This window comes from Heterocephalus glaber, unplaced genomic scaffold (genome assembly GCF_053883595.1).
Source record: "Heterocephalus glaber isolate CG9 unplaced genomic scaffold, H.glaber_assembly_v1.0 deba00001457, whole genome shotgun sequence".
Classification (NCBI taxonomy): domain Eukaryota; kingdom Metazoa; phylum Chordata; class Mammalia; order Rodentia; family Bathyergidae; genus Heterocephalus; species Heterocephalus glaber.
The window spans coordinates 4,380,729-4,402,456 of NW_028258305.1; the positions used below are offsets into that span (position 1 = coordinate 4,380,729).

The 21,728-nt window shown below is 43.8% G+C and overlaps 1 protein-coding gene across 2 annotated transcripts in view; it reads left to right on the forward strand.

Moving 5' to 3' along the window:
* The window catches only part of Spred2 (sprouty related EVH1 domain containing 2), a 131,229-nt gene that overhangs the window by 51,565 nt on the left and 57,936 nt on the right, over window positions 1–21,728 (forward strand). Inside the window, exon 1 of one of the 2 annotated variants that reach the window (XM_004849958.4) lies at window positions 16,047–17,916. The exons of the other annotated variant lie outside the window; for it this stretch is intronic. Coding sequence (XP_004850015.2) covers window positions 17,900–17,916 — 17 coding nt within the window. The 5' untranslated portion in view covers window positions 16,047–17,899. Of the gene's footprint in view, window positions 1–16,046; window positions 17,917–21,728 lie in introns of those variants that run through there. 2 annotated transcript variants of the gene reach the window in all.

Genomic DNA, 21,728 nt, shown 5'->3' on the forward strand with positions numbered 1-21,728 from the left:
CCCTGGTGGCCTGGCTGAGGGGTGATGCAGCCAAAACAATGGACTATGGAGAGGAGTAGGTGAGACAGCTACCTTCCGGGCAGAAAGTTAATCACCTAAAAAGCCGAGACAGTATCTAAAAACCCTTTCAAAAGCACCCCTTCTGGCTTAATTTTTTTCTTAGCCTGCTGTGGTGACCAACCTCCTTCCGGGAAGCCTGTTTTTCACTTCAGTACTCTTCCTGTTCCTCTGCTACTGGTCAGACTCCAGCGGCTGCTTTTTAATCCTTTCTCCCTGGGCCACCTTAGGAACTGAGCACCCAGGTAGGGTAGAAGTCACTGTTTCCAATCAGTTTCCCCTTCCTCCTCCACTTGGAATGGCTGCTCAACTGTAAAGGTGTTGGCAAAACATTCGATGGATGCAAAGCCCAGGAAACTCCTGCTTTGGCAAGTGTGGAAATACAGACCCCTAACTAACTTCACATTGGGCTGGCATTTCAGGAAAATGGGGAAGTTTTCCACTGGTGTCTGAAATGCCAAAATAATTCCCCATAGCGTGGAGTTTCATGTTGTCTTAGACCCAGTTTGCCAGGGGATGTGACAGACAAGGTGAGGTCCCCCTGACTGAGCACTGGTTCAGGGTCTGTCACTGGCTGAGGCAGGGGTCCTGTACTGAGGCATTCCATACTTCGGCCATGTTTTGTCCATCTTGCTGTCTGTCCTACCCTGAACCTTGCTTGGAATAATTAACGTAAGAGTAAACATGTGTTAGTGCTTGCTGTGTACAGGAGCTGTGTGAGGTTTCTTCTTACATGTTCACTTAACTAGCATAACAAACCCCAAGATACCTGCATAGACCAACTCACTTCCCCATTTGCAGATAGAGAAACTGCACTTTAGAAAGATGAAGTAAGTTACCCCTCCATGAAATCCATGTGACAGGGCATATGACTTAGGCCAGAACTTGTGAGCCAGGTGAGTAACTGTGAAGGTGTCCCTCCCTCTGTGCGGCCCAGGCCAGCCGTGTATGCATCATTCCATGCTGCGTGAGCGTTTATTATTTGCTGCTCCTGCAGGCTGAGACACAGCACCAAGGCAGGGTTAGATTCTGGGTTTCCGGACCAGCTGAGCTAAGCGCTGAGGAGCACTGAGCTTTTCTGGGCCCTCCACAATGGCTCTTAAATACTGCCTGCTGCTGATCCTTCTGCCATGTGGCTGTTGTGTCCAGTGAAGGGTATAGGGCTGACTGCAAACCAGAGGTCCAGCTGGGCGTCCAGGGTCCCCTGCAGCTGTTGTGTTGGTGGCAGAGGGGCAACCTGCAGGCTGGCTGCCCAGTAGAGTTTTGTTATCCCCATTATTTTTCTGGTTTTTGGGGGGTACCAGGGATCGAGCTCAGGACCTTGTGCTTACGAGGCAGGAGCTGAAACCACTGAGCTAAATCCCTGGCCCCCAGTAGGGTTTTGAAAACAAGTCACGTGCTCTGGAGACTGCTGTTTAATTCTCTCTCAGTGGCCTCAGAGGGTGAGTTCTTCATTCTTGGGGTTGGAGGTGTGTGGGCAGCTTCCCTAGCTCTAAAATGGGGATACTAAGAGAACTGCTATAAGCATTAAAAGGGGCCAGGTGTGATGACACACTCCTGTAATGCTAGAACTCGGGAGGCTGAAGCAGGCAGATCACCTGGAGTTCAAAGCCAGCCTGGGCTACATAGTAAATTCAAGTCCAGCCTGAACTACATAGAGAGACCCTGTCTCACCCCACTCCCTGAAAAACAATTAAAGAGGACACAGAAAGGCAATGTGTACTTGGCACATTAGTTTAATGTCAGATAGCTTTCATCATGGTTATCATTAATGCCATTTAATGCCACATGGTGAGTCACAGCAATAAAGTATAATAAATTATAATCATGTGTCTTGAATTTTTTGTTTTAAGAGAAACATACCAGAGGGTGTACTGTGTTTTTGAGGCAGAGTCTCATTGTATAGTTCAGGCTGGCCCTGAACTCACTGTGTAGCCCAGGCTGGCCTCAAACTTGTTGCAGTCCTCCTGCCTCGGCCTCCTAAGTGCTGAGAAGCCTGGTGTGCTTCACCACACCTGACTTGCTACACACACACACCCGCCCTTAATGCTGTCTTTCAGAGCCCTGATCTCACCTTGGGAGACTCCATCTTTTGGTTGTTGTTGCTGTTGTTGTTTTGGTACTGGGGATTGAACCTGGGACCTTGAGCTTTCGAGGCAGGCGGCAGAACCACTGAGCTAACTCCCTGGCCCCATCTTTTGGTTTTTTTCTGAGAGGGTCTCACTTAGTTGCCCAGGCTGGCTTCAAACTTGAAATCCTCCTGCTCCAGCCTCTGGAGTGCTCCACTATCATCTTGATCTCAAATCCATTTTCTGGAAACACTTTGAGATGCCTTTTTGGAACTCTTTTTCAGAAGGGGAAAAAAAGAAAAGATAGTGGAGCCATCCATCCCTACATTAAGAATTTATGTTGTGCAGATTATATATATATATTTTGTTGTTGTTGCGGGGGTGGGGGTTAATGATCGAACGTGGGACCTTGTGCTTGTGAGGCAGGCGGCGGAACCACTGAGCTAAATTCCCGTCCCCCTTGCAGATATATTTTTAAGTTTGGAAGTGGCCATGAGTTCACTAGAGCTAAGTTTGGTGAATAACAGGAACAAGCTTTGATGATGGACCCATTTTAAGTTTAAAAATTGATTCTGAATTAACAGCGAGGATAGATTGTTTTCTGTATTTTTACTGGCTGCCTCATTCATTATAAAACTGGCCTTGAAGGCATTTCCAGAAGAAGAGTTCCAGGCAGCTGTGAGCTAGAGTAGCATCTTCCCCGTCACTGTAGCTGGCCAGGGCGAAAGCATTAACATCAGGGGCTTGGGAGTGAGGGGTGAAGTGTGGCCTGAGATCTACCTGTAGGGCTGAGGAACTTTGCTTTTGTTTGAGACAGGAACTCACTTTATAGCCCAGGCTGGCCTCGAATTCATGATCCTGCTGCCTCAGCCTCCGAGAAAGTGCTGGGATTACAAGCGTGCACTCCCACACCCGGCTCAGTAAGGTTGAGTTTTGGGAGTAAAAAGTAGGCTTACTTACACCTTCTGTATTAGGTAACACTGGCAGCTGAGCTGGTCTTGTGTTTGGGACTTATGTCACTGCAAATGGGGCCAGGTGCAGAGAAAGTGCCCTGCATCTAAGGAGTAGAAACCAAAACCTGATTTTCTTTTAAAAAAAAAAAAAAATTTAATTTTTTAAAAATACAAATCTGCCTTTTGACCTGTGTTTGCCTCGCATACTCCTTGTGATACACAGAGCTCAAAATCTGGAAGAATAAATATGTGTCAAAGAAGGGCCTGTGGTCTGTCTGCTCAGCATGGACTTTTGGATGAAGCCAGGCGTGGTAGTTCCCCCTGGGTTCCCAGCTACTTGGACCACGCAAGTTTGAGACCAGCCGGGCAACACAGCCAGATGCTGTCTCATTTTTTTAAAAAATGTGTTTATTTGTTTTTATATAGATTTTTTTCAGTACCAGGGATCAAACTCGCTACCTTGAGCTTGTAAGACAGGTGTAGTGCCACTGAGCTAAATCCCTGGTGATTTTTTCTTTTTAAAAGCCAAGTCAGGGGTATACCTGGTAGTAAGAGTACTTACCTAGCATGCACAAGGCCCTGGGTTCAATCTTCAGCACCACAAAAATAAAACTAAGGCAGTTGTACGTGTGAGAGGCACACATCCTCTCAGATGATGGGTAGACTGAGCAGCTAGAAATGACACCAGCCGGGGCTTGCCTGGGGGTGGGGGGAGCACACGTTCGAGTGTCCATGGGAAACTGAGGACAGTCCAAGGGGTTGCATCTCCAGGTTCATGCAGGGGGACCATATGACCGAGTAGCCTTTGGATTCCCTCCTACAGGTACAAGGGAGGGGAACCACATTCAGTCTGTCCTAAAGGACATGTTAGAGGACATGGCTGTGGAAAGAGGATGGGGCAATGGATTTTTTGGCTCGGACAAATTCCAGCTGCTTCTCTCAACTTCTGTGTTGACTCAGGCGAAATAACTAAGATTGCCCAGGCTCATCTCTCTTATCTATAAAATGGAAACATGATTATACTTCAGGGTTGCTGTGAGGGAGGGTCAGAGTAGTCACATACAGATGGGGCCTCGACAGATGCAGACCTTCCACTTCTCCCAAGGCTCCGAGCAACACCAAGATAAAGCTATTACCACAAGAAAGTGGGCAGAAAGCCACCATCATACAGCAGAATATGCCACCTACTACAGAAAAATCTCCTCGGTCCTTCTATGAAGCCAACCTTGTACTCCTAAGAGAATTGCTGGTTCCTCTCTGCTTGAGTAAGCCCAGCTGTTAGGCAGCTATAACAACTTTGGCTGTTGTCAGCCTGTTAAAACAGGAGTTTTTCTGTGGCCAGGATAGTCTGGTTTATAAGTGCACGGTAGCACTTAAAGCACTGATAGGTGGGGACGGTCCGCAGAAAGCTTGATGTGAACTGCAGTCCTGATACTGATAACAGGTTGGCTCCCATGTGGATGTAAAGGACCAGCTTGTGGCTTTTTGGTGTGTTTTTTTGGTACTGGGGATCGAACTCTGCACTTTGCAATTTCGAGCCAGGCGGAAGCACCACTAACCTAAATCCCTGGCCCAATCTTGTGGTTTTAATCTACCAAGACCTGGGGAGTTTTTCACCTCTTTTTTGTGATACTGGGGGATTGAACCCAGGGTCTTCACACTGAGGTACATCATCAGCCCCTTCTTACTTTGAGACAGGGTCTTGCTAAGTTGCACAGGCCGTGCTACAACTTATGGTCCTCCCATCTCAGCCTCCCAGATGCTGGGGTTACAGGCATGCACCACTATTCACACTCTGCTCCTACCTTTACTGTAGCTCTAGTGTCATGTTGTGTCCCCCACCACCACCTACTGGGTGGGTATCGAACTCAGGACCTTGTGCTTGCCACGCAAGCGCTGGCACCTCTGAGCCACACCCTTGGCTGCAGTGTCATTCTTGATTGCACCAGTAATTCAAGAACATTTGGCTGAGATGTGTCTTGAAGCACTGGAGAGACAGATAGGCTGAGAGGGGCCCAGGAAGACTGGGACGAAGAGCATCCATCTGCGGCAGTCCTTTCGCACTTACCAGACTTCTTCTGGGGCTGTAGGGGACAGGGGAAGGGGACGTTACCAGAACCTCTGCAGTGAGTCCTGGTCTCCTGTGAGCCACAGCAGCACATGGCGAATTACAGGAAAGGTAGAAAAATGAGACTGAGAAGAAGCTGAGCTTTGGGTCTGATCAGTGCTGCTCAGGGCAGCAAAGACGAAAGCCCCCTGCTTACCACACCTTTTATTCAGTACTCAGTACATCGGGAGAAACAAAGTGTAACAAGTGACTTGCAGAGAGTTCAGTACATCCTGCGTAAATAAGATGTAACAATCCAAGAACAAGGAGGAACTGAGTAGATGTTTGTTCCTCCCAGGATATTTTCAGCTCCCAGGATGTTTCTTGTCCTGGAGAATCCCAGCATCACGGGATCATTGAGGTCTCAGTTGTGACCTGAGGCCAAAGTGCAATTATGTCTCAGAATTCCAAAGCTGGGCTGTAGGCAAGAGAACTAGGCTAACCAAATGTATTTACCCTAGAATTATGTAGCATTGCTCCCAACAAGGGGCCATCGCATTTATTTCTCAGAGCACTGATTCTTAAACTTTGCTCTGCATTAGAATTACCTGGAGTGCTTTGAAAAATCCAGAAACCCAGTCAGGCTGCACCCCAAACAATTAAGTTAGGCAGCAATTAAAGGAACTACAACTGAAAACCTCCCAGGTGATCTAGTGTGCAGCCAAGTTTGAGAACTCGTTATCTTAATACTGTAGGCAGGATTTTTAAAATGTTCTGGTAGCCAGATGTAGTGGCGCGCACCTGTGATCCCAGCAGTTTGGGAAGCTGAGGCAGGAGGATCACAAGGTCGACCCCAACCTAGGCAATTCAGGGACTTACTGAGACCCTGTCTCAAAAAAAACACTGGAGCTAAAAACAAAAACAAAAACAAAAAAAACAACACTGGAGCTATATAGCTCAGTGTAAAGGCCCTGGGTTCAATCCCCAGTACCACTGAAAAAAGATTCTGGTGTAGTTATTTACTGAAATGACTTAGTTTTGTGTAGTCACCAACCCTACCATCTGTAGATTATCCAGGGCAGGAGTGTCACCTCTATGGGCTGAACTGCCAGTTCTGGTCAGTAGTGAGGTCCTGGTGGCTTATAGTCACTATGACGGCCTTTTCTTCTTCTCACTATGAAACATTTTAAATACTCACAAGGACTGAATAGTCTAGTGCCCGCCCTTCATATACTTATTGCCTAACTCAGCAGTCGTTCTTGTCTCCTCTACCCCATGACACACCCACATGCACACACACACACTTTATTGGGGAGAAAGGGATAAGCTGGAGCATTTTAAACCAAAGCCCATGCATGTTTCATCTGCAGGATACTTCAGTATTTGTCTCTAAGAGATAAGGACTTTAAACAATAACCACCGGCCAGTGGTGGTGCACACCTATAATCCCAGCTACTTGGGAAGGTTGCAAATGCAAAGCCAGCCTGAGCAATTAAGTGAGCCCCCTGTCTCAACATTATTTAAAAAATAATCAGGTCGTAGTGGCGCACACCTGTGATCCCAGCACTCAAGAGGCTGAGGCCAGAGGATTGCTGAGAATTTGAGCACAGCCTGGGCTACACAGTGAGTTCAAGGCCAGCCTAGACTACATAGCGAAACTTTCTCAAACCAAAAAGTACAAAATAACATTACTATTGTTTTGGTTGTTTTTTGTTTTTTGTTTTTTTTTTGGTATTGGAGATCGAACTCCGGTCCTTGAGCTTGCAGGGCAGGTGAGGGAGCCACTGAGCTAAATCCCCGGCCCTTTAAATAATAAAATATAAAATTATAAGGACTGGTAGGGGCCGGGGATTTAGCTCAGTGGTTTCGCCGCCTATTGTGCAAGCTCAAGGACCCAAGTTCGATCCCCAGTACAAAAAAAAAAATTATAAGGACTGGAATATAGCTCAAGCATACACAAGGTCCTGGGTTCAATTTCCAGTACAGAAAATAATTTTTTAAAAATCACCCTACCCCTATTACATCTAAGAAAATTCTGATTTTTTAATCCTATCTAATACCAAGTCCACGTTCAGTTTTCTCCACTTGGTCTCAAAAATATCTTTATGCCATTAGTTTTTCCAGTTAGAACTAAAATATGTATAATTCATTTTTAAGAATTGGACTCCAACCCCAGGGTAATGACAGGTAAGTTGCATGTGCCTTCTGGAAAGTGGTGTTGATGGCCTCTGGCCTCTGGCCTCTCTCCCTCCCAGACCCACCTGGTGGGACATTGACCTGTATAGAGGAAAAGCTAATTGAGGCCCCAGCCACCACCCGTTCTGTGCTCTGTCTGCCTGAAGGCATGTTCCCTTCGTGAACTTAGAATAGAATCTTCAGGATGCTTTACCAAAGGGTATGAGTCAGCTCCGCAGACAGCTTAGAACTTCCTGCTGCTTTGCTGGAGGCTCAGGCTGCGGAAGGGCTGGGACTGCCTTCTGGGCTTCTCGGAGGGGGCCCCAGCTCCGACATTTACTTGGGGAGGCACCTGCAGGCCAGTGCCACGCCAGCCCAGCCCAGTCCAGCCCAGCCTTGCCTCTCCAGGGTGTGAATGGCTCCGTGTAGACTTCTCTCCAGCTAGTGAGCCCCTGGGCTCAGGTCCAAATGGTGACCAAGGCAGGAGACAGTTACTTTCTGCCTTCTGTCTCATTTCTTCCACAGACACCTATTGAGTGACTACTATATGTGCATTATACATGCATCATACATTTTCCTAACCTAATAAATCAATATCTAATTTTATTTTCTCATAGCCATGTAGCCATGTTACATATATTTATTTTAGAAAGACTTTGTCTTGATTTTTGGATGAATTACCAGTTGCAGGGAAATCTTTCTGTGTCATAGGGATGTTACAGAGCAACAAAGAAGCATCTTAATATGTAAAGGTAATATATAAGGTTGTTTATCGCAGGATTGTTTTCAGAAGCAGAAAGTTTGAAAAAACTTAAATGCTCATTAATAACAGATGAGTTCAATAAATCATGGGCTTGAGGATTAGCTCGAGGATTTAGCTCAGGGGTACAGCATGAGGCCCTGGGTTTTACCTTTAGCACTGCCAGAAATCAATCATTCAATCATGGTATATCCTTATAGTGGAATAATGTGCAGATGTAAAAACGAAATGAATTGGCTGGCTGTGTTCTAATACGGAAAGATTGCCAAGAGATAAAAAGCAAAGCCCAGAGCCTGTGAACAATGTGCTGTCTTTTCTGGTAGTGCACAGGTGCATGCGTACACTTTTAAAAGATGGCTATTATTGCCTTTGGGGGTAGAAGAAAGAAAGGGAGAGATGGGATAAGGTGGAAATATACCTTTTGTATTTTGACTTATGGATCAAATGTATGTTACTTTTACAGTACGGTTAACTAAATTAAGAAGAATGTATCTATACACACACTGTGCAGAAAAATTGATGCTGTTAGCTAATCTGTTTCATAAGTTTTTGTTTTTACCACACTGCAGATTGAAGTAGGGCCTTCTGGATGCTAGACAAGCACTCTTAGCACTGCGATGCGCCCCTAGCCCGTTTTCTTTTCTGTTAAGACAGGGTCTTGCTATTGCCCAGGCTGGCCTTGAACCTTCAACCCTGCAGAGTAGCTGGGATTACAAGTGTGCCACCACACCCAGCTGTTGTATAAGCTTCTAATCACTGCTGGCTTGCACTTTACCATCCCAGATTCTGCTCGGAAGTGGCCCAGTAAGGCTGGGACCAGCCCGTGGAATGTGAGATGCCCTGCTCAGCAGCAGATTGTAAATATTTGCTTCTATTCTGAAGCCCGTGGGCTTTCCCCCTTCCTCACCCTAAACTATAAACTAAGTGGACATCTGAAGTGGTGCTGCAGGGAAAGGGAAGGCAGGGGCCTGTGTCTCTAGCACAGTGAGCCACTGTCTTTGGAAGGGGAGGTCTGGCAGGAGGGCCTGGGTGGGGCCTGGCTGCACTTCCCTCCCCAGTCTCTGTGCTCTCTCTTGCTTATCCGTTGGCATCCTGTGCACCATATTGTCCTTGTGTTTGTGTTTATTTCTAGCTTCTCCTGAGTGGTAGCAAAATCCCTTTGAGCTGCACTGGCCCCGCCCTGGTAGTTTTGGAATGTTTGAATGTTAAGACTTGCTCTACACTTCTGGGTACATTCTTAGCATCAGAAACAATTCCTCCAAGGTCCACAGGAAACAAACAAATGAAATGCACGGAACTCTTCTCCCTTTGAGTGGAGCAAGAGAGGCAGAGAAGACCTTTGGGGAGGCTTGAAACAAAGAACATATAGGAGTGAACCGTTTTTTAAAAAAGTGTTCTGAAAAATGTTGTTCTCTCACCCACAGGTCTCTGCCTCTTTCAGAGCTGAACACAGTGAGAATCCCATGTGTCATAGCTGCCCTTGAAGGTCCTATGAGACACCTGAATACAACCTTTCACCACCTTCTCTGGTGCTGGGAAGAATCAGTGTGTGGGGGGGTACACAGATCATAGTAGTTGGCTAGCATTTCCAAACTATGTTGAAAGATGAGTAGGTCCTGCAGCTTTAAGTGCTAAAATCAAAGCCATATTGGGATGATGTAGCCCACACACTAAAGAAGCATGTGGACAGGGGAGGTTCCCAAATTCCAGCCAACTCCAGGATATATGGTCATTCAGAAAGACCTCTGCTCTCCTTTAAATATCACCAGGCTCTGCTTCTGTCCTCTTGCTGATGTGTGTTGAATTTGGAAGGTTAACTGTGTATATCTGAGGCTCCCCTGTAAGGAGAGGATGTCACTGCCATACAGAGGAAGGTTCATTGCTTGGTGTAAGGTGTTTTGCTGCCCCTCTCTCAGCAAGTTTTACTATGACCACTCTTGGGGTGAACCAAGTTGGATGCTTTCCAAACATGTCTTTCCTGCTGAGAATTCAGCAGAGCCCCTGGGAGAAGGTCAGAGCTAAAGTCAGTGATCCTAGTCTTTTCTCATGGTTTCCCAGTGTCTTGACCAGCGATCCTTACCTTGGGTTCAGCAGCCTACTCTTTTTAGTTCTGATGGAACTAAAATGTTTATGGAAGGCCAGAGAGAACTTGCAAAGTATTGAGCAACATTGACCGCCTTTTTGATTATTTTTGTTTAACCTGGTAGCTGAGAATTCTAGTCAGGTAAATATTCCGGATATGGGTATCTACTGCTTCTACAATCAACTCTAAATGATTGCTTTTCAGAAACCAAAAGTTAACAGTGTGACAGAATTTGGGGATGACAATGGACTGGGTCAGAAGTCTGGGTCCCTACAACTAAATTCAAATCAGGAATTTGATCACTAGCATTAGTATCTTCATCTGTATATTGTAGTTAGTCTAGAACTAGGTATCTTTAGGTCTGTTTAGAATTATAGGCTGTTCTTTTGATTTCCTAGTTAATAGCTAGCATCTAAAGATATGAAACCCATAAATTATTTGCCCCTCTAGGGAGCTGAACTACATCGGGGAGTAAACTCTTGTTAAGCCATAGTTTTTTACTTAATAAATAGGAGAAATGGGGGAATATTTATTTCTCAGTCCTTTTTAAAATGGGATTCAGACAATGGTAAAGGATACTTCCAAATAAATGTGAACCTACTGCTGTTTGTAATGAGGAGAAAACAAAATTTGCTGCTGTCTATGTCATTTCCTCCCCCAGCATGGTCTTTATCTCCAGTCTACTACTTAAGCCAATAAAAGCTAATCTGTATTTGTTGAATGAATGAAGAAAACCCAGTATGCTGAGGGCTTACCATATAGCAGATACTGAGCTACAATATATGAAAAGAAAATCCTTCTTGAGACTCTCAAGTCCAGGGGCATAGATGACATGCAAGTCATAACAGAATGCTGAATAAAACAAAAGCAGACATGCTAGACTCCTCCCTGTCTTGGGTCTTTGTGTGGAACTAGCAAAGATAAAAATCCTGTGTAATTCTAGGGTTTGGTGTTTGTGTGTGGTAAAACCATGGCTATTATTAACATTAGCTGCTGTTCTTGATTATTCTTCTTTGTAAGGAAAAGTCAGTTTCAGCTTTGGGGCGAGATTGGCACTCTTTTAGACTAGGGGATTAATTTTGTCTGATCTCTTAGATTCAGAGTTGGGAACATCGCTTTCCTCCAGATCCCTTGGTCTTGATCCATCAGCATTGCCCCACTTTCTTCCCACTCTCCTTTTCTTTGGCTACTTGTATTATTAAGTAGTTTTCTCATTTATCTGTTACCAATCTATCCCTTGTAGAATCTAGAGCTTCAAGGGCTGAACTAGTTTTTAAACCCTATATTTTCTAGACAAGAAAATTGAGGCATAAAGAAATGACTGCTCAAAGGCTGGGGATTTAGCTCAGTGGTTTCGCTGACTGCTGCGCAAGCACGAGGACCCGAGTTCGATCCCCGGTACCAAAAAAAAAGAAATGACTACTCAAGGTTAAACAACCAGTGGCAAAGGCAGCCCAAAGCTACCACCTCTCAGTACAGTGGACATACGCGATGTTTCATTCCATGAATTGTGTGCCACTTACATAGGTAAATGATTAAAGGGTATTGTTGAGAGTTCTCAGAAGAGATTTCCATTTCCAGCTGAATATGTCTATCCATCTGACAAGCAAAGATGGCTTCCACATGGAAGATTGTTGTAGCTGGAAGCTATCTTAGATAAGTTTTTTGTGTGTGTGTGTGGCCAACATCAAGGTGAGTGATAGATTTCTCTCCAAGGACTATTCCTGGAATTTTTTTTTATTTTTTATTTTTTGTACCGGGGATTGAACTCGGGTCCTTGCACTTGTGCAGCAGGTGGCAAAACCACTGACCTAAACCCCCGGCCCCTATTCCTGGAATTATACAGCCCTTGAGCAGCTTTGTAAAACACACCTGGAGTGGGTTGAGCCAGGATGAATGGCAGGTTTGGGTCCAGTGCACTCAATCTATGTGGTGATCCTCCTGGTATGAACCACATCCTAAGAAATGAGCCATCCAACCTAGAACAGATTTCAAGCGCCAATCTCAGTATTCAGCCTGCAGGTGCTAAACACATTAAGTGGGTCACCCTTTAAAGCACTTCCTCTATCCTCTTCCCAGGGCTTGAGCCAGCCCTCATCCCTTGAACCTAAAACTCCACTCTTTTTTTTTTTTGGTACTGGAGATCGAACTCAGGACCTTGCACTTGCGAGGCAGGCGCCAGAACCACTGAGCTAATTCCCCAGCCCTAAAACTCCACTCTTGATCTGGGTTTGTTTCTCTCGGTAGCCCAGTCTCTGGAGAAGTCCAGCTTTGCAGTGATTGCTCCTCAACACACTCCTGCTCCAGGCTGAGAGGAGAAATTGGTCTTCTCGTATACCTTGACCCCCTGCTCGGTTGTATAGGACCCTGCACAGTTCTACCCATTCCCTTTTCTTTGCATACTAGATCAACCCCTTATTTGCCCTCCACATAGGCCAGGAAACAAATTTCAAGTGCAATGGTGTAACCACACAGAGCACCCACACAGAATGAGCATTGGGTGAATGTGAGTTCCCTTTGCCTTTTCCTTTTTTTTTTGTACCAGGGATCGAACTCGGGACCTTGTGCTTTCCAGGCAGGCACTGGAACCACTGAATCCCCAGTCCCTTTGCCTTTTCCTACAGAAGCCTGGGCTGAATCCCCACCACTAGCTAGGAAGATTCTTCACATCATTGGGTCTCTTATTTTACACTTGATCTTGGCCAAAAGGCGGAGAAGATGTGGGTCTCATTATTTTAAAAAGACAAAAACTACTTAGCATACCAGCCCATGTGCATTTCATCAGTGCAGAGCTGGCTCTGACCAAGCCGAGCATCCCCAAATTAACCGCAAACTTTGGAGAGGTAGTCTAGATTACACAGACAGGGCAGGACAGGCAGGAGAGTGAGAGGGACGCTGAATATAATAGAAATACAGGAAGTCACTCTGGGAATTATGGGAGGAGCCAAGGGCTTGATTAGCAAAGAAATCAATTTACATTTACCTCTTTCACCAGCCAGTTAGACTTCAAGGAACAAGACTAAATACTGACTTGGCTTGAGGTGAGTTTTGTCACTGTGTTTACTGTCTCTGAAACTCCGTTCTGTATAGGTAACAGTAGAAATCTGCCTCTCTACCTTTCCCTAACCAGCCCTGCCATTCCCTTTAGTACTAACACAAGTATTTCTCTGCCTCCTTGACCTCTTAAAGATGTTGGTATTTGTCAGTAAGGCAACAAGTGACCACACCAGAAACACACTGTATATCGAAGTACACCCCACATTCATCTCTGCCTGAACAGCTGCCTTGGACTCTTTTTTCAACACAACGTAATTGAAGGCAGTTAGAACAGTTTCTTTTGTTCAAATTTCCCCTCCCAGAGAACAGCCCCAGGAGTCCCTTCACCTGCATTATCCATTAATGCAGTGGATTCATTTTCCCCAAATAAACAAATTTTCCTGCCAAAAAATTACACAGCCTGATTGGATGCAAGGATGTGTCTCGGGACCGTTTTTGAGACATGCCTTTCATTTTTCTGGGTTGGCTTTCAGCAGTGGCCATGTTGCTGCAGCCCTAATTTCTCCTAAGGCCCTTTGCTGTTTTATTAATCCTGCATGTGACCATCTAGCTCTCTTGAAAGCATCTTTCATTTCTGTTTGCTCTTTCACCTCTTGCTTCAAGCTCTGGGGACACATGTGGTTTCTGCATAATGCACAGATGTGACGTGGGGGAAGGGAGGCATGCTGTGAATTCACAACTACAGCCGGGGCACTAAACTCTCGAAATGGGGAGAGGTCTCTTGGAGTGGGCAGATCAGGAAAGAGGGGCGGCAGAAAGACCAATGGGCAACCTCAAGCTCTGCAGATTTCCCCACCCGCCATGAGATAAGAGAGCTGTGTGTTTTGCATTGTAAGGAAAGAGGGAGCTGCACTCTTGTGGTCCAGATCACCATAAATAACACTTATGTGTGTGATTCTAAATTGGTGCGTTAAGCAGAATAAGAGACCAGTGACCAAAACTTCTTTTAGGGAAAACACCTATACAGGTTCTTCATCCCCCCAGTGTTGATCACCAAGGGTCTGTAAATTTTTTCTGTAAATGTCTAGTAAATAGTTTCAGCTTTGGGAACCATATGTGTTCTGTCACAATGGCTCGCTCTGTCTTGGTAGGCAATATGTAAACAGATGAGTGTGGTGGCTGCCCACAGTTTGCCCTCTTGAGAATCTAAACCCATAAAACCTACAAACATCCTCATGACCATTGTTTGCATAAATTGAAGAGGGTTCTATAAATGGCTGTACTCTATGCTAAGTATTTGTTGGGGATGGTCACAATTATCCCATTCAAAACAATTTTGGGAGGTTGTTCATGGTAAAATACCCCTCTTTCAGATAAAGAAATAGAAGCTTAGGTTAAATAATATAAGTAAAAGCAAGATTGGATTTTTTTTTTTTCTGGTACTGAGGAGCAAACTCGGGACCTTGAGCTTGCAAGGCAGGCAACGGCACCACTGAGCTAAATCCCCAGACCTAGACTGGATTTTTGAACTATGACAGCTGACACCAAGCTCATGCACTTTCCCACACAGTACGGCCTGTACTACATGCATTGGTGATATACACGTTTGCTTTCTGGTCTTGACATAAGCCAGTATCTGGTCTTTAACCATAACAACAACAAAAATACAGGTAATTGCTAAAAATCCTTACACACTGATGCATAGTAACAATTTTTAAAAATGTCTTTTACAAAATAGAGGCCATGTTCTACCGTGCTTCCCCCAGGTACTTTTGCTTCTTAATTTCCAGGAATCGGTGGTAGGAAATGGACAAGTGAAGGCTTGGGGAGCTCAGAGGCAAAAGCACATCCTGGCTCACTTCCAGGATGTAAGACCCAGTGCTGTAACAGTGGTGGAGTGGCACTGGGCCTAGAGAGCCCCCAGTTCTTGGGGTGGCAGGAACACCATGCTGTCCTGAGCTACCAGCTCAGGGTCATACGCAGCCTCAGATAACCACTAGCGTGGGCAGGAAAGAATGAATAATTGTATCATCCAAGTTGTTTTCTGATTAGTGGTAGATTAGTGGTAGTCATTAGCATGGAGGTCTACATAAGATATGCACTCCCTAAAGATGGCAGAAACCAAGTTTGGGTGGCTGGGGGCAAAGCTTAGTGGTAGAGTGCTTGCCTAGCATGTTTGGCACCGAGTTCAAATCCTCCTCAGCACTCCAAAACCAAAAAAAGTTTGGATGTCTTGCTGTAAGAACTAAAATGTATTTTCAAGAAAACTTGAAAGTAAAAATCATTTTAAAAGTGCCCCATGGGCTCCAGTCATGTTTTCCAAAGTTCTTTCTTCAGGCTCTTCTGGGTGGTGAGAGGTGGGAAGGTGGAGATGGAGTTCCTATGGTCAAAGGCCAAACAAACTTAAAGCATTCTCAACAACTTAGATTGTTTTTTCCCAAAAATACATGTTTGGGTTTTGTCTATGTGTATATGTGGAGCCTCCCATAAGACTGTTCGTGAGGAATACCCTTTGAAAAACCTGAACCCAGAGCTAATGTTTTGGTCAGTTTCTTTATGGTCCAAGTTCTTAAAACAGGTTGGTATGTCAGCAGCACTGACTACGGTGGTTAAGTCTATACATAATTTTTTGGAACAGGGCTTATGTATTTTCTTCCTTCTGCTTGTGAGTGTGTTTAACTTTGTCTTGAGGTATTTTGTACCTAGAGAAAAGTTACAAACATGGATATGAAGAACTCCCTTCAATCCAGTTCTTCCATTTGTTGACATTTCACTATATTTGCTTCTCAGTCATTCTCTCTGTATATCTGTAATGTATACATACATTATTATCGCTGTAATTTTTGTATGTTTAGCTACTAAAATCTGAATTATAAAATTCTTTAATGAACTATATTTCTTCAAAATACTTATAGAAAGATGAGAAATGTATTCATTGCTCCCATTTCCTCCAGTTGTGTTAAGGTAAATTATGACTTGCAAATATGCCAAAGGTCATGAATTGCGAGAGAGCATTACGATAAGGCTTTTAGCTCGCCGCCCAGATGAGGAAAGGGTTTTTCAAAGCCCAGAAATCTTCCTTCCATACCCACATGGTGAGGTTGAAATTTGATGTGGTTTGGGGACTGTCCCCACCTCTTGCAGCCAGTTTGCAGTTCTATTACACAGTATCCTTTGGCACTGGCTGTTGGCTGAAGTGGGAGAAAGAAACCTGCAGAGGATCTGGGTGTCAGTAGGACGTCTGTATTTGTTTCTGTGGTGACTTTCATGCTCTTGAGCGCACAGCGACATGGACGGTTTTTGAAATGACATTTGGTTTCAACAGTGGTTTCATTCACTGTACTTTGGGGCTTCCATATCTGGATTATTTTTTCTCCTCCCAGCCATGAAATCAAAGCCCTCTTCCTCCTCCAGATGGTTTAAGTCACCCCCTTTGAGCATGAAGTGAGTCGACCAAACACTGGCACCTGTCTGAGGCTTTGCTGGTGTAAGGGACTCCGGACTTGATTTACGTAACCTCTCGTGGTGCATTTCCAAAGCCATAAAAGGAAGCTGGAAATGGTCACCTCTCCCTCATAATGTTAACATTGAGCTCTTGAACAAGGCCAGGGCTTGTGTCCTCAAAGAAAGTGTGAAGAAACAGTCACCATACCATCTTGGGAGGAGGAGGTAGCAGGCATTGGTTCTAGGGTGGAGGCAGCAGGCACAACAGCCTTAGGACACTGGAATCATGCCTTCCAGTTGGAAGGCTAAATCAACTTCAAGTTCAGCTCCCACACCCACAAGCATTGGTACTGTGTGAATGGTACTCCCCACTCCTCCCCCATTCACATGTGGTAGCTTTATGCCTCACTAGGAAGTATTTTGTTTGGGTACAGATTAGACTGTAGAGAGGGGGAAAATATGTTTGTGTGTGCATACTGCATGTGAATTTTTTTATTATGAAAAATTTCAAGCATATACAAAAGAGAGAAAACTACAGCCAAGCCACATATATACTCACCACACAAACACAACAGACTTTGCCACATATTACCCCCTCCCTTTGAATTTAATTTTTTCCTAAAATATTTATAATAAAGTCCCAGACATCATATCATATTGTTTCACCCACAGGATAGTTCTGCACCTCAAAGAAGACAGACATTTTATAAATACAGTGCCACTATCCCCCCTACCAGAATTCATCTGGGGACCCCAATTTTGATGTGTGTTCTTTTCTTCACTCCTGCCACTGGGTAACCTTACAAGATTCCATAAAGTCCCTGCCTATACTGGTCCAACAGATAGCTTCAGAGAGGACCCTTGCTCTCTGCACAGAGTAATTTGCTGAAGGTGAGTGACCAGCTCACACTTGTGGTTCCACAGACTGTTCTTAGGTATTGAGCGGTGCTCTCTGCTTCCTGGGCATTTCACACTGTCATCAGTGATTGATAATCATAACTTACAGGAATTTTTAAAACAGTATTTTAATTGGAAAAAGCATCTGTCAGCTGTCAGGCTTCTAGTTTCCACTTTTGAGAAGCAGGATGTTGAATGTGAGTAATGACACAACAAGCCTATAAAATGCAGACTAACCCTCGGATGACTCACCCAGTACAATGCAGTATATTTGTCAAGGAGACTGAATCATATATGGGGGAAACCACTTCTCAAGCAGCCAGCTGGTTCTCAGGTCAGCAAGAGGCATTTTTATCGGAAGCTTTATAGTAGCAATAATGCTAATACCCAGCACTCAGGCTCTACGATGTAGAGGAAATGGCATCACCCAGCAGGTACGTGTTTACTGCTTGCATGCACTTTAATTTCTCCTCCTTTTCTTCCGCTTTATCTTTTCTGTGCTTGTTTTTAACATTTTTAAGGGAGAAAAATTACTCTGATTGTGAAGAACCAAAATGTGTGTGTTTGTGTATGCCGTGTGTAAGGACAGATAGGTGACCACTGATCTGATAACAGTTCTTATCTACTCCTTTCTGAAAATAAATGTCTCCTTGGATATTCGATTAAAATTATTTTAACTCATCCCTTTTAAGTCCTGATTCTAAAAGATGCTGCCTAGGAAACAGCTTGGAAGGGTGATATACCTTTTGGGTGGGTTGCTTAGAGCTTAAAAAAAAAAATGAATAAGCAGAAGAGACCCGAAGGAGGAGGTCTCATGGTTATTGTTGTATTGTGTTGGGGTTTTTTTGGTACTGTGCTTTTTTCCTACTCCCAAAATGCATAACTTAATGCAAGAAAGCTTTATTCCCCTCCTGAGTGAATATGGTTATTTTTTGCAGATCATGTTTGTTCATATTGAATTCATCCATTGACTTTTCCAAGATGGGAGAAAGGGTAGTGGAGATTTGGTAGCAACCTTTAATTATACCTTTCCCCTGATCTGAAGGATCATTCTGCATAATTGGGAGGCTGTGTCTGCCTTTGTGACCTTCTCTCTTTCACTCACTAAATTTAAACAATCCTGGACTACTTAAAGCACATATCTTGTTTATTTGAATATATTAAACATTCCCCTGTGTGTTGACAGTCTCTTCAGTGTCTCCTCATATTTTTAAAAGATACTTTTTGAGTCCTGCTTGTTAGGGACAGATGCTTTAGTTAGTTTATAGCAGTACTATTTATGTTTTCCTGTCTGTCTGTCCAGAATGGCTGGGTCAGGACCTATCACACAAGTGCTCACAAATTTGCCTAAGATCTAGCATTAGTGATAAATCCTTGGAGAGTGTGAAACAAATCTGTGGTTCCCAAGATAGAAAAATAGGCACTCTTTGTTTTTCCCCTTTCTTGTAAAGCCCACAAAATGACTTCTTTTCCTCGAGGTGTGTGAATTTTAAACTGTTATTAAATGCATTCTATTTCCTGATTTCAACACGCCCAGAATATTCACATAGTGTAGAAGAGAGTTTGCTGTGTTTGTTTTGTTTTGAAGATTAAGGGATATACTTTTAATTTTAGAGTGGCCAATTTGTTTTTGGGGACAAGACAATCTCCAAATTTCATTAATTTTGCATTCTATAAATGAAAGCCACCTGTTATGCTGTAACATGCTAATTATGGTAAAGGACAATAATGAGAAAGAACAGTATTTGAAATATGTGAGGGTTTTGCTAAAAATTTTCCTGTCCACATCTGTAGTGCTTATTTTTATATCCATGTGTGTATGCATCATATATAGTGCATATTTAACCACAGCATTTGGTGATATTAAAAGATACTTCAGGGGCCGGGATTTAGCTCAGTGGTGCCGCCGCCTGCCTCACAAGCACAGGGTCCTGAGTTCGATGCCCCCAGTACAAAAAACAAAACAAAACAAAAATACTTCAGATTCAAAGTGAGAGACTTTCTCTGTTCCTTCTCATTAACAGGTTTTTGTGATTTTTTTTGTTTTGTTTTTTGTTTTAAATTGTGAAATGAAAGCTGCCTTAAAAATATTAACTTGAACTAAAGCTCGTATTTTGCAGTCTTACAGTTAATGAGGTTCTCTCAGTTGTGGTAATGCCAGAATCAGTCAACTTAGGTTTCACTTTGTCAAAATTTATCAGAAAAATAATGTGAATGAATTTTATTTTGAAGACAGAAGAACTCATTTTCTCTGACTTCATTGAAGCATTTGATTGTGTCTGTGTGTGTTTATTTTTGTTTTCTTTAGGTTTTGGTTTTGCCTTTTGAGGTAGGGTCTCACTATAATCTAGGCTACCATTGAACTCACTATATAGCTCAGGCTGCCCTTGAACTTGTGACAGTTCTCCTGCCTCTGCCTCCTAAGTCCTGAGATTACAGGCATACGTTTGGTTACATCTTTTGTTTGTTTGTTTGTTTGTATCAGGAATCGAACTTGGGACCTTGCACTTTGGAGGCAGATGGTGGATATATCATTTTTTTTCTTCCTTGAGGCCTAAAGAAAATGATTATAGGCAGGGATATAAAAACCATGTGTATGCATTGAGCTATATACCCAGCCTTTTTTATTTATTTATTTATTTATTTATTTTCCTTTTTCTTTTCTGAGACAAGGCTCTACTAGGTGACTTTGTTGCTCAGGCTGGGCTCAACTTGCAGTCCTTCTGCCTCAGCTTCCCAGAGTGCTGGGACTACGAGACTGCTCCACCATGCCTGGTTTAAAAACACTTCTTGATTTATTAGTGTTTTCTGTGAAAATGTCTTGTTTCCCCAAGATTTGTGTCCTTGAGACTAGCTCAGGTCCTAAGTTCTTTCCAGGGCAGCACAGATTTCTTCTAGCTGTGCATATGAGGTTTCTGGACCACTTAGGTATGGCCATGATCCCTCCTCCTAGGCTCTGGCTGCCACCCTCTGGAGGCCCCTTTGTTATTAAGTGCTGTGAGCCATCAGTCCAAAGTTTTTAGATCCTTCTTTCCCTTCTGAGGGAAAAAGAATACATAGCCTCATAACATTCTGTATGGAAGCAGTTGACAGTGAGCGAGCCACTGGTGCCCATGTTCAGAGCCATATGCTAGGTAGTGTTAAATTAAAAAGTGCTTGAGATTTAGGCCCAGCCCTGTCCTCATAGCAGTCCCTGCTCTAGTGGGATTCTTCATTATTGGTGACAGATTCCTCCAGGGGTTTTAAATCACAGGCTTTCTGGAGCCTGTAATCCAGAACCAGTAATTGCCATGTGTATAAGCAACTTTGAGCTATTCCCTTTTGATTCTTCAGAACTTAACTCTTCTTGGATAGAAATCTAGAAAAAAACTGCCTTATTCAAAAATCCATTTGGTAGTTTTGGTGACAATATTCTGATCCACATTAGAAGTAACATTACTTTGGGGCTAGGAATTTAGCTCAGTGGTGTCACCACCTCCCTTGCAAGCGCAAGGTCCCAAGTTCTATCCCCGGTAACAAAAAAAACAAAAAAAGAAGAAGAAGTGCCATTACTTTGGGCAAATGTGTTTTTTGGGGGTTGGAGAGGGGTCAGGGACAGCATTCGAATCCTGGACGTTTCCAAGAAATATTTAGTGGTCCAGTTTTCCCACCCCTTTTAGCATGTATTTAAATTGTATTCTAATGACTCATAGCTATTACTGGTATGAATTCAGTAACCATTTCATCAAACATTTATTTACAGATCACCTACCGACATTTAAAAATACCTTTGGGGCTGGGGATATGGCTCAGTGGCATTGTGCCTGCCTGGCAAGCGCAGGTCCTGAGTTGATTCCCAGTACCAAAAAAAAAAACAAACCTTCGGAGAGACTTGTTTATGAATTCTACACTGTGTTCTTGCTGTACAGGTGTGTGGTTGTGAGTGTTGCTGTCATGGGAAGGTTTGACCTGTCCATTGCCAACCATTCTGCTGTTACATTTATCCTCCCACATCTGGAGTTGATGGTCATTCTGCCTACATAGTTGATGGAGTTAATAACACTTGTAGGTAAATCGTGTATTATCATCTGGCAATAGTGACTTTCCTGTATAGCTCAGAAAAGCCAGAGGCAAATGTAGTACAGGTGTCTGAGCACATCATTCTTAAGAAAACATAAGTGGCTGGGCTGGGGATGTAGCTCAGCCGCACCATACCTGCCTGGCAAGCACAAGGTTCTGAGTTTGATCCCCTGTGTGTGTTGGGGGA